This window comes from Mirounga leonina, unplaced genomic scaffold (assembly GCF_011800145.1).
Source record: "Mirounga leonina isolate KUSES-001 unplaced genomic scaffold, KU_Mleo_1.0 Mir_173, whole genome shotgun sequence".
Classification (NCBI taxonomy): Eukaryota; Metazoa; Chordata; class Mammalia; order Carnivora; family Phocidae; genus Mirounga; species Mirounga leonina.
In genome coordinates this window covers 1,692,692-1,705,107 of record NW_023270447.1, presented here as the reverse complement: position 1 = coordinate 1,705,107, position 12,416 = coordinate 1,692,692, and the positions used below count along the sequence as shown (strand labels likewise).

Here is a 12,416-nt window from a genome sequence, read left to right as displayed (position 1 = left end):
TCTTTTCTAGTTAAATGAGAAAAGTCAATAGGTTATGTGTTCTACTTGTAGTCTAACAAATCCGATTCAGTTCTTACCCAAGAAACCTCTAAAGAATAAATATTTGAAGAGACCCTAGTAATTAAAAACCGTTAATGTTATAATCTAAACTCTCTGTTAATGTATAATCCACTTTTTGTGGATTAAGAATTAGGAAACTTCCTATTGAATGCCTGTATAGGATATTTGCCTCTTTAAAAGTTTAAGATTGATCACATAAGCAAATATCAGAGATTTTCCTTTCAGTTTCTAGTTTCCCTATGTATTTTTTATTGTTGGTAATGATTCAGTCATTAGGACTGTGCTCATTTTAATTTTGTTAAATTGTTATAGAACATATCTTAAAACACCTATTTATATTAACATAAAGCCTAGATTGCAGTTTGGACTCTTGGATCATCAGGTAAAATCGTAGACTAGTTTCTATCTTCTTTAGCATTCCTCAGCTCTTAATTTTGATTACATGGTTTTGATTTGAAGCCTGTTCTATACCACAAGTCTTTTTCTGTCACCATCTGTGTTCCAAAACTTCATTAGTGATTGAATTGGACATTTTACTAATTTTTACCACTAATAAACTAATCCGATATAGTAGAGAGTTATAATGCTGGTATGGAATTAAGGGAAGAAAAAGAGGAAAGAGGATAAGATTCTGGACTAGAGATTATTAGGAAACAGGACAAGGAGTTGACCAGTTGATTTGGTTCTAACCGTATCCAAAGGAGTCACAGTTTCCCCATGTCCTTTCCACATGCATGTGCTAATTCTACTGAGATAGCAGAGGTAGGAGTATGATGAGATGTGGGGCAGTGAAGAGGTGCGGGATAGATTCGTGGTTCTTCAAACACATAGATGACTGTGCCCTAGGGTTTCTGAAAACATTCCTCTCCAGAGAAGTCTGGGTAGGTTCTGGCACTGACAGGACCTATGTTAAAGATAATGTGATTATTTGGCAAGTAGTATTCACTAAGATAATTAAGAGTTGACTGTGTTTTTAGTTCTAGTGTTACCAGCTCCCTATTTACAAGTCATTTATTCAGTGTGTTACACTTAATGTTTTGGTTTGGGTAAGAAATATACATGTTTGCATAAGGATAACAGTAGTACTGTATAAATTGTATCATTGAATCTTTAGATGTCTTTATAAGGAGAATGCTACCTTCTAAATCTGTTTTTGCTACCTGTAAGGCTCTTTGGCAAAAGCTCTGAGTAAAGTTATTTTGAAATGTTTGTTTCCTTATGCATAGATTCGATGTTACAGAGTCCCAGATCATAATTATAATATGCCAGCTTCTCACAGGAACCCTGGGACCTTGGTTCTGGAACTTCACGGTAACTGCTAGAATATTGATGCTGTCCAATGAACAGTGGCGTGAACTCAATAAAGACAGCACCTTTGTCATGCACAGAGTAATTAAAATGTAAAAAATAAAACGTCTTCTGGTGGTATTTCACAGACAAACAGGTTAATAGAAAATAATTTTAATATATATAGGGCAATAAAAATCCACCCTATTAAAATTTTTTGAAGATAATATTTCTGGTGATTTGATGCTAAAAATATCTATCTCACTTACCTACTATACCTAATATGATTTTTGCTCTATGTAATATTTTTAAAACAAATACCTTTCCACCATTAACTAGATTTTTTTTTTGATATTTATATTTTGAAAATAGAATAAAGCAGGGTTGCCCTTTAGATAAGTAAATTGAGAGGACTCTTAATAGTAATAGGAAAGATTCTGTGTATTCTCTTAACTCTTTTAGAATACATTATTTAAGCAATCTAGTACCACTTCTTCTGTTTTCGATGAACTTGATTTTTTAAAAAATTAATGCTTGAAACTATTCTCATTCCTATTTGTATTGTTTATTGTTTTCTTCTCTTAGTTGTGCTTTTAAAACTAAGTATCCTTTGCTTTTCATGTTACTATAGCTATCTTTTGAATACCCTCCTTTTTCAGGTTTGGTTTGTTTTTAGTAAATCCGTATTTCCTTAATTAATGCTGAGTGAATAATATCTCCTTTTCCTCTCATATTAGAATTATAATTTTGACCTTATGACTTTTAAAAGTTCAAAAAGATTCATTAGAAAATGGTTTCCCAGTAGAATAGCCAAGAATCCTTCACACTTTAGTATGAAAGGTTTATTCACAAGAAAAATAGAACTTAAATTCCATTTATCTTGCTTTCAGGGAGTATTGGGGAACTGTTCATATGGACACCTAACAGATCATTCTAGCAATACAAGGCTGCATTAGGTTTCCTATATTGAATCCCCATGCCCAAAAATGTTTCAATAATGTGATAGAAATAGTAAGTCTGGTAGCAGAGTTCTTTCTGAAAGGTATCTTGCAGCATTGTAAATCCTTTTATTCAGTGGCAATAGTGACGTCTTTGGTGACAGATTAATAGAGAGGGATAGTGTACATCTTTTTTTCAAAATAAGTTTAGAATTTGGAAAATACTGAGAGGTACTATAGGCATGATTTAGCAGCAAAACAAAAGCCATTTTCATTTGAATTTACAATGTATTTGCATAATTATTTGTGGGAGTCCTTCGTAGGGTAAAATAATGTGCATAGTTAAGAATGTGTCATTTTTTAGCACCCCTCTACCCATAACCTGTCTTCTGGCACTTTCTTCAAAGACCTGAAAATTTATGCTCACTGCAGTTGTCTACATTTATAATTTTTGATGGCTCATTTATGATTATTAATTACTTACACTTACCAAAGGTCTTTTTTCCCAGTGTTCTGAGTGAAAATAGAATACTGACTAAATGACTTTCACCTTGTTTATGATAACAAAGTACCTGTATTTATAGAGCCTTTCCTATTAAAATGTTTCTAGAAACTAATGCATTTTAATTTTAACGTCCTGAAAAATCTTTCGGAAATGCATTCTTTTATCAGTTGCTAACTTGCAGAGATTTGCTTTTAATATTTGTTGCTTTAACTGATTTGATCATTGAAATGAGACTGTCATATTTTTCTTTGTGGGTTTTTCTTTTCTTTCTTTTTTTACAAAGTTCAGGGGGAAAATAAGCTTAAGAAAGAGTTGTTCATTATATTTTGTTTCGAGTTAATTTAATTTATTAGCGTCTAAACTTCCTATTCTATTGCCTGTTGTTTTCTACCAATTTAAGTTGTGTTAGTATATAAGAAACATCATCCTGTGTGGGCTCCTTAGTGATAAAAAGTTAAAAACTTAGGACAAATTTTACCCCAGTTGATCAGTAAACTAAAGAGTTTTTAGCATTGTGTAGGTACAACACTTGCAGATTCTTTCAAGGCTCTGCCATGTATTATCTCTCTAACCTTGAAAAGTCAGTTAACCTATCTGACTGAATTTCCTCATCTATAAAATGGTGGCAGTAGTTCCTACCTCCTAGGATAGCTGTGAAGATTAAAAAAGTCAAAATGTAATGTGCTAACTATAGTAGCACCTGGTCTGTAGTGTTTGTTACCACTATCATTATATTAATTTTAAGACCTGTGTTAGTAATTCCCAACAGTTTCCAGATTTCTTCCAGAATTGATTGTGCTAGTTTGAGAGGAAGAATAGGTCCATGATCCCTTCATTTAACTCCATCAACATTATTACTAAATGAGGTGAGAGGACTCTCCTAATTCTTCTGTTTCCAAGGGCGTAAGAGTCTGCTGTCCCCTTAAATGTGAGACCTGAACTTGAGTTCTTCTTAGAGGACTTACTATGTTTTAGCCTTTGGCTGTTTTTGTCTTCCTACTCAAAAATCCCTGGATGGGTTGCTGTTGTTCGTATTTTTTAGTCTTCTCAGATAATCGAAAAGATCCATGTAGTCATTCATGTGGTAGATAATACGGTTTTAAATAATTCAGCTTATCTCAAAAATAGATGCTTAGAATTTCTCTGTATGTACCACTTGATTTTAAAATATCATAGTTATAATTCACTTGTCTGGTTAATGTTACTTAACATTTAGCTTGCCATGCCCAGTTTGTCCCTTATCAAGAGTAGAAAGTAAAATATTGGAAGGCAGTGTGATCAATTTCTAGGCCAGTCTTCATTGCAGTCTACCAAGATTTCACCCCACCCATGGTATTTCTGGTATAATAAGTGTTCTGGTTACGTATAAGCTCCCTAGAACTACAGATCCATTTATAGATAATTGCAAATCTGTAGGTAATAACAATCAAATTCTTTTTTTTTTTTTTTTAAAGATTTCATTTATTTGAGAGAGAGAATGAGATCGAGAGAGCATGAGACAGGGGAGGGTCAGAGGGAGAAGCAGACTCCCCACCGAGCAGGGAGCCCGACGCGGGACTCGATCCCGGGACTCCAGGACCATGACCTGAGCCGAAGGCAGCCGCCCAACCAACTGAGCCACCCAGGCGCCCAACAATCAAATTCTTGAATAGGATTCCAGACACCCTCAGTGGATGTCTTTTTTTTTTTTTTTTTAAGATTTTACTTATTTATTTGAGAGAGAGAGAATGAGACAGAGAGCATGAGAGGGAGGAGGGTCAGAGGGAGAAGCAGACTCCCTGCTGAGCAGGGAGCCCGATGCGGGACTCGATCCCGGGACTCCAGGATCATGACCTGAGCCGAAGGCAGTCGCCTAACCAACTGAGCCACCCAGGCGCCCCCAGTGGATGTCTTTTCAAACAAAATTCTTCTTTTTAAATAATAAATAGCTCACAAGTCAAGTTGTACGAATTTGGGGGTTTTTGACGTTGTGAATTTAGCCCTAGAGCATATTCTGTGTTAACCAAGCTAATAGGCAACCCAGATTATAACACCATTACATTTACTATGTGTGGTATAACAAATTATGTTTGCCAATTAGCTGCAAATATATCTTTGAATGCATATGTTACACGTACAAGAAAAATAGATTAACTTGTCTTATTTCTGATATTAAAGTGGAAAGACATAAAACATTCTGGGAAAAGATGATTAACATGCTTACCAACTTTCACAGAATGTCATTTAAGTCCTTTCACATCCCTGTTATTCCTGAGTCTTGGAATTCAAGCCAAATGCATTTGTTAGGTATCTCTCTAAACACTAAAAAATAAAAATGAAATTCAAAACAGAAATTTTCTTCATAATTAGTTAACTTAGATAGTTTGGGGTTGTTACACCCCTGAGTCATATTGTAAACCTGTAATTTTGATGTAATAACTGATCTAGGCTGCCTTTCTGTTTTGATGAAGGCCCCATGAGTTCTCTCCAACTAGAGAGAGTTTCTGTCCCCTGTTTAGAAGTTAAAATTACTCATATTCATTTAAGGTACCTTGATCTCTTTACCTCTTTGTCAATAGACCGTTGAGATGTTGTTAGGAGTGATGGGCCCAGGGGATTTATTATGACTATTCAAAGTTACTTTGAGTGCCACATTAGAGCCTCCCCATCAGAAGAATGAGGGAGCTTAGTCTCCACAACTGGTTTGCTTCTTTCCATTTGTCTTCTGTGGTAGCCATCAGAATGTTGTTTATTGGTGGCTTGCAGTAGTGATTTAACACAGCGTTGGGGAAGTTCCTTTTGTACTTTGACAACCTATACTAAAATAAAGTAGAAATAGGAAATTATTTAAAGCAGTACCATTCAGGATATTCAAATACGTTCATGGTTATAGAAAATTAAGTGTATTATCATTGAGTTTTCCCCCTCTGAAACTTTTAGGCTGTGGAAATCTAATGCTGTGGAGAAGAGATTTGTTTTCCCATATGTCTTAAAAAAAAAAAAATCACTCGTGTTTTGGATGCTCTTTTACCATATATTCTTTATATCTTGAAGGGCTTATTTTTGATGTAGTTATGGAGGATGATTTGTTTGTTTGTTTGTTTTGAGAATTCCCAACATTTGGGAATTTTATCACCCATGTTATTATTTTGAAAATAATAATAAGGAGGTGACTACAGAAGTGCCAGATTCCTACCTTTCTATAACATTCTTCCTTCTGGATGACTGCCTTTCCTCCCCAGCCAAAAGAAGTGAAATGAGCCCTGTCCTAATACATGTTACAATAAGTTCAGCCCATACTAAGAGACTTCTTAGTGGAAAGGTGGGAAGATGAACTGCCACATAACCCCTCTTTCCTCAATAGAATTGTTGACTTTTTTGTTCATTGTTAATAGCTTCTGCCTCCTGTCCTCTTAACTTGCTTAGTTCCTGTCTCTGGGGATGGCCTCTTACTGCACCCTTTTTCATTGACAGTCAAGATTAGAGCCACACCTCCAGGAGTGGTGATAGGCAGTTCTCATGATTCAGAGCAGGAGGGGCTCATTCAGGAGTACTGAGTACTCCTCTAAATCAGATGAGCAAACAGTAAAAAATATTCGTAACTACCTACAACTGGTAAGTAAGCTTTCCTGGGCTCTCCCTCCTAACATTAAGGCATTATTGATCTAAATACAATGACAGTATCAGAATGGTTTAGAAAATTCTGTCTTCCAAAATTTCCAAACAAGCTAATCCATAAAATTTAACCTAGGAATCCCATTTGGGGGCTTTGTAAAGATCTTTCATGTTTCCTATTCTCTTTTACATTCATCCAAGGTACAAAGATTAATTGCATGAGGTTCCCTCCATTTTTATTTTGTAATTCTATACTTCTGGCCCTTCCCCTCCCAAAAGGCTACTTCATATATCCAGAAAAATGTTGTAAGATGTCTACCCTCCTCCACCCAAGACAGAGTCGATCATCTTTGACACCTGCTTAGTCTCCTGAATCTGCTACTGAGTGTAATTCCCCTTATTGGCAACACCACTCATCAGGTCAGCTCTACAGATTCTTTTTAGCCTAATTCAGTCCATTTTCCCCCCAATAAATGTGTATTTAAAGATAACTACATCACTATATGTTTGCAATTTAATAAGCTTCTGTTCAAAAAACATTCTTGAGCAAACAAAGCTCAGTTTTTTTAGTTATGAGAGACTGGTTTCAACTTATTTATTATGGGCATGAAAGCTTACTTATCTAGCTCACATTATATGTTTTAAGTGTCAGTTTTAGAAATGGGGGCTCCATTCTACTCTGGGAATTGAATCCCCTTACTGTTGATATCTATTTTTCTTGGACTAATTTTTTTTAAAATTTACCTTCTTAATAAATTATTCACTTTGTTTAAAACTAACATAAAAAAGGTATGCAGTATATGGTCTCCTTCCCATCCTCATCTCCCAGCTGTCTATTCCCACACTGTCCTCTCCAATAGGTAACCACTGTTCTTAGTTTGTAATGTATACATCCTTCCAGAAATTTGTTATGTAATTACTGGCAAAAATAAAGATAGAATATTATTTTTCCTCTTTTTTACACAAAAAAATACCATTTATACACTCTGCAACATTCCTTTTCACCTAGTATGTCTTTGATATTTTTCAATATCACTATGTAGGGAGCTGCCCACTCTTTTTTTTTAAAACTACCAAATATTTCATTGTATGGAAGTACCAGAATTTCTATAACTACTCCCGCACTGACGGCTATTTTAGAAATCTTCCTATTATAAATGATGCTGTAATAAATAACCTTGTGCAAACATTTTGTGCTACCATATCTCTAGGATAAATTCTGAAAATTTTAATTTTGGATCCAATAATCTGAGAATGATAATCTCAAGATTATACAAAGTGCTAGTCTATAGAAGGAAAGGAATACCAGTTTGTGCTTTGCTCCTCAGTCTTTTTGTCCATATTCTTTTTTTCCAGGCTTTCAGACTTCTAATTTCTACTGCCCTGTTTTTGTACCAGGTTTGTCTTTTCTTGACTATAAGATCATTTTCAGCAACCTCAAAACTAATTCTTGGCTGCTTTTAGTTCTTCTTTCCAGAGATCTTAGGGTAGTTGACCTAATAAGCATAAGAATTTGATTGAGAATTGAGTGAAATTTTTTTTTTCAAACCCCCTACTATGGAAGGCATTAAATGACTATAACTAAAGGGCAGTAAGTTTTGTAAGATCTCAGTGATTTATGTTGCTTTAGTAAAAACTCACCATTTCCTCCACTTGGTATTACAAAGCACTTGTTTCAAGATTTCATATTATATAGCAGTACAATGCAGTCCTCTCTGCTTGAGACTCAAAATTTAATACACACATACCCTGCCCCAGCCTCTTTCTTTTTTTTTTGTTTTTGTTTTTGTTTTTGTTTTTTTGGTGGGAAAGGTTAAGCTATAGTTTCAGCCCAACTTCAATGAGTCAGAAATTTCCTATGGAAAGGAGGGGTTTTTATTGCTCTGTGAAATTCATCAAATTAAATTAAAAGCCTCTGGATTTTATTTGATTTTGCTCATAACAAATTTTTGACACCTCCTTTTCCCCTCTCCTCAATATTTGAGATTTTTTTCTATTGTGCATGATAGAGGAATGCTGCTAAGCTTGCAAGTATTAACTTGAAATTGTTTTGAGTAATTCTGCTTTTTTGGCTTTTTGTACCTAATCAGAATTGATGTGACTGAAGTGCAAATCTTCATAATAATCATGCATTTGCTGGCAGTGATTGGAGGACCACCTTTTTGGCAATCTATGGTAACTTTGTTCACATTGTGTATCCCATGTAATGCATGTTGTCTTTTGCTTGTGTTTTCTAATATAGGATAATCCAGTTAAAGGGTGATATGTAAAATCATTTTATTTTTTATGAAAATGAAAAACCACAGCAGTGGTAGGACACAAACTTCTTTTTAGGGAATGGTGAATTTTACTACTTGGAGTTAGGTGGTACATTAGGTCCATTCCAGGGCTATTGTTTTTGAAGGCTATTTGAATTATTATTTGTCATCCCATTTTACATCTGAGGAAACAGCAGGTAGTATACCAAGTTAACCAATGACAAGATGAGACTTTTTTTCTCTTTCTGAGCTATATGAGTCTACTAGTTTTTCTATCATATGCTTAAAGCTGAATTAACAAATTTGGGGTAGTAAATAAACTAGCCCCAAAATAGAACAAATGCTTATTGAAATCGGTGACATAGAATTGTTTTAACAAGCCAGGACTTTGACTTTCAACCTGACCTATAAACACAAATATGTTTTCCACAAATTTCTGAAAGAGGGGACATAATATATATAATATGTCGGCCAAGACTTAGGAACCAGACTGCCTGAGTTTGATCCAGGCTCCGCTGCCTATGATGTGAACACCATCTGTTACTCAACTCACTGTGGCTGAGTTTCCTCCTCTGTAAAATGAGGGCAATCACAGTACTTATTTCATAGGGTTATTCTTTTTTGTTAAATGAATAATACATGTAAAGCCTTTAGAACAGTGTGTATCAATTACAGTATCAGTGAAAGCCGCTCTTATAGTTGGAATTACTCCTTCCAGATTTGAGCCACAGTAGTTTGTAAGCCCTGGTCCAGGTAACTGCTGATCACTACCACCACTGCTTCAGAATTTACAGTTTGTTTGGTGTGATCTAACCAAAAGATGTACTACTCCCAAACAAACGATTCTTAAAAATTCAGATGAATTTTAAGGTATAAGGGAAATTGAACAAGATCTTTCCCATACTTAATTCACTTTATGATGGTAAATTAGATACTTGAGGAGGTGTAATTGACATACTTCCCTGAGTATTCATCACCAGAAATTGTTTAATGCCTTTTGTTGGGAGGGATAGGGTTGTGAGGAGGGAGGAGATAAAAGAATAAAAATAATCCATAGTCAACCAGGAAAATTCTGAAACTACCCAGTTATGTATATAATATCATGCAAATTCATATCTTTCCTACATATTAGTCTCAAAAGCCAATGGGTCTTTAGTGAAATCTAAGATATATTCTAGTGAAATCTGAGCTCTATGGATAGATATATGGATATAGATACATACATATATAGAGAAAATTTTATTTTACTTTCCAGTAGGTTAAAAATATTGTTATTTTTATATATACAGTTGACCCCTGAACAACACAGATTTGAACTGTGAGAGTCCACTTATATGCAAAAGATTTTTCATACAGCCCAGTAAATGTATTTTCCTTATGATTTTTTTAATATCATTTTCTTTTCTCTCATATCCTTTCCTCTAAGAATACAGTATATAATATATATACACAAGATATGTGTTAATTGACTGTGTTATCAGTAAGGCTTCTGGTTGGTAGTATGCTATTAGTAGTTCAGTTTTGGGGGGGAGTCAAAAGTTATACGCAGATTTTCAACTGCATGGAGCTGGGGGCGGGTGGGTACTCCTAATCCTCATGTTGTTCGAGGGTCAATTGTATGTTGACTTAAATTTTTTGTATCTCTTGACTATGTTGATTATTATGTTCATAGACTTTGTGTTTTATACCAAAATCCCCCCTCTTCCAAAATTTTTTAAGTATATTATCTTAAACATATATAAATTACCAATAAAGTTTTGTCATACCAGTAACCAAAAACTGATTTCTGGCTTGATCATTGTAAAACAAGTCAGCGTTGGTTATATATACCTGATTATCCTTATCAGTATGGAAATACATAAAGCATTATTGCAAATGAAGTTATAGACTATACATATATCCTTTTTTTCTTTTTGAGAGAGTGCAAGAACGAGGGGGGAGGGGCAGAGGGCGAGAGAGGATCTTTTTTTTTAGAGTGTGTGTGGGAGAGAGAGAGCACGCATGTGAAAGCGCACAGTGGGGTGGGGGCAGGGACAGATGGAGAGAGAGACTCCCAAGCAGGCTCTATGCCTAGCACAGAGCTCAACTCAGGGCTGTATATCGTGACCCTGAGATCATGACCTGAGCCAAAATCAAGAATCAGACACTTAACGGACTGAGCCCGTATATATCCTTATTTTTTTTAGTTGGTCCCTGGCAGTGAATTTGCTTCAGGTACACTTGTTACCTTTTTTACTAGGATTTATATACATGTACTTAACAGAAGTGATTTTTTTTTTCTTTTAAAAGGATCAAATATTTTGTTCAGTCTTTATCGATAATTAATATAATCATCCTTTTTTATTATATATTTTAAAAAGTGACCTTAGGAAGTCTCAGATCGAAGACTGAAAATCCCCAGGCCCAGCAATCCAGTTCCAGTAGTAATGAGGTTAGGTTGCAATAGGGAAACAGATTCCCAGGCCTTTGTCTTAGTGTTACTGGCCATACTGTTACCATCATTAAACTGATAGGGAAGGGCCTGACTTCTCTGGTGATATTTGGAGGCTCAGAGAAATACTGTGTATTCTTTGAGCAGTTCCCAGTACAGATTCCCGTAATTGACCTCAGACCACCATATTTTTTTCTTTTTACTTGGCCCATATTCATCAGTGAATATGGTGTTTCTTTTTTTTTTTTTTCTATCTATTTGACAGAGACACAGCGAGAGAGAAACACAAGCAGGGGGAGTGGGAGAGGGAGAAGCAAGCAGGCTTTCCGCAGAGCAGGGAGCCCGATGTGGGGCTCGATCCCAGGACCCTGGGATCATGACCTGAGCTGAAGGCAGACGCTTAACGACTGAGCCACCCAGGCGCCCCATGAATATGGTGTTTCAAATTGCATTATGTTAGTTTAGGAAAGATTACATGTAATATTCTCACTTATTCGTGTGCCAAAATGGAGCAAAGATACCTGTTTAGGGCCCAGATGTGAAATTTTCATCTCTTTTGAAGTCGAGGGCATAAAATTGACATTGCTTTCCAAATCCTCATAAAAGGCTTTTACTGATAGTTAGGAAACAAATTTATGGTAACAAACAAAAACAGTACAAATGTCTTCATAAAGCTGATTCCAGAAGATCAGCTGTTTTGCAAAGATAAGTGATTTATATCTGCTGCTTATAGATTACCCATTTCTTGCTGCTGCTTTTTTTTTTTCTTCAGAGAAGATGGGTTTTTACCAAAGTCTGTAATTAGTTCTTTTGGTTTTGGTTGGTGGTTTTTTATGGAGTGTTTTTTTTTTTTTTAAGGAAAGAAATTATTTTCATGCACAAAAGTCAGTGCACAGGTTTACACATTGCAAGATATAAAACAACAATCCGTATTGTTGATTTCTGTATTGCTTCCCCAAAAGAGTATATTCTTTTGGAATGTCTTGAAACTATCATTTGTCATATCACTCTTCTTTTTTTTTTAAGGAGAATATCATCACTTTGAAAGGGACTCACCTGTAATCCCCTCATGGTCACTTTCACTGATGTTTGATTATTTTAAATGTAGTAGTTGATTAAATGTGTACTATATCATGAGATATCTTCTGGAATCCAGTTAAGGCAAGTCATGAGAGACTTCAGGTGAAGTTTCAGAATTCCCTAGGTAGAACTAAAGACTTACTCTGTAGTGTAATTTATTTGTGTCTCATTCTTAAACTAAAAGACTGAAGAAGTACCCTTACACTTAAATAATTAAGACATGGTGATTTTCCTTAAACACTTGGTAGACACTGTAATCATTG

The 12,416-nt window shown here is 35.2% G+C and overlaps 1 protein-coding gene across 4 annotated transcripts in view; it reads left to right on the top strand.

Moving 5' to 3' along the window:
• Nucleotides 1-12,416, top strand: part of CEPT1 (choline/ethanolamine phosphotransferase 1) — a 37,472-nt gene that overhangs the window by 19,231 nt on the left and 5,825 nt on the right. For 3 of the 4 annotated variants that reach the window (XM_035017787.1, XM_035017788.1, XM_035017789.1), the window contains exon 5: nucleotides 8,475-8,559. In XM_035017787.1, the coding sequence (XP_034873678.1) occupies nucleotides 8,475-8,559 (85 nt within the window). Of the gene's footprint in view, nucleotides 1-1,286; nucleotides 1,372-8,474; nucleotides 8,560-12,416 lie in introns of all 4 variants that reach the window. The other variant, XM_035017790.1, reaches the window with a different exon arrangement.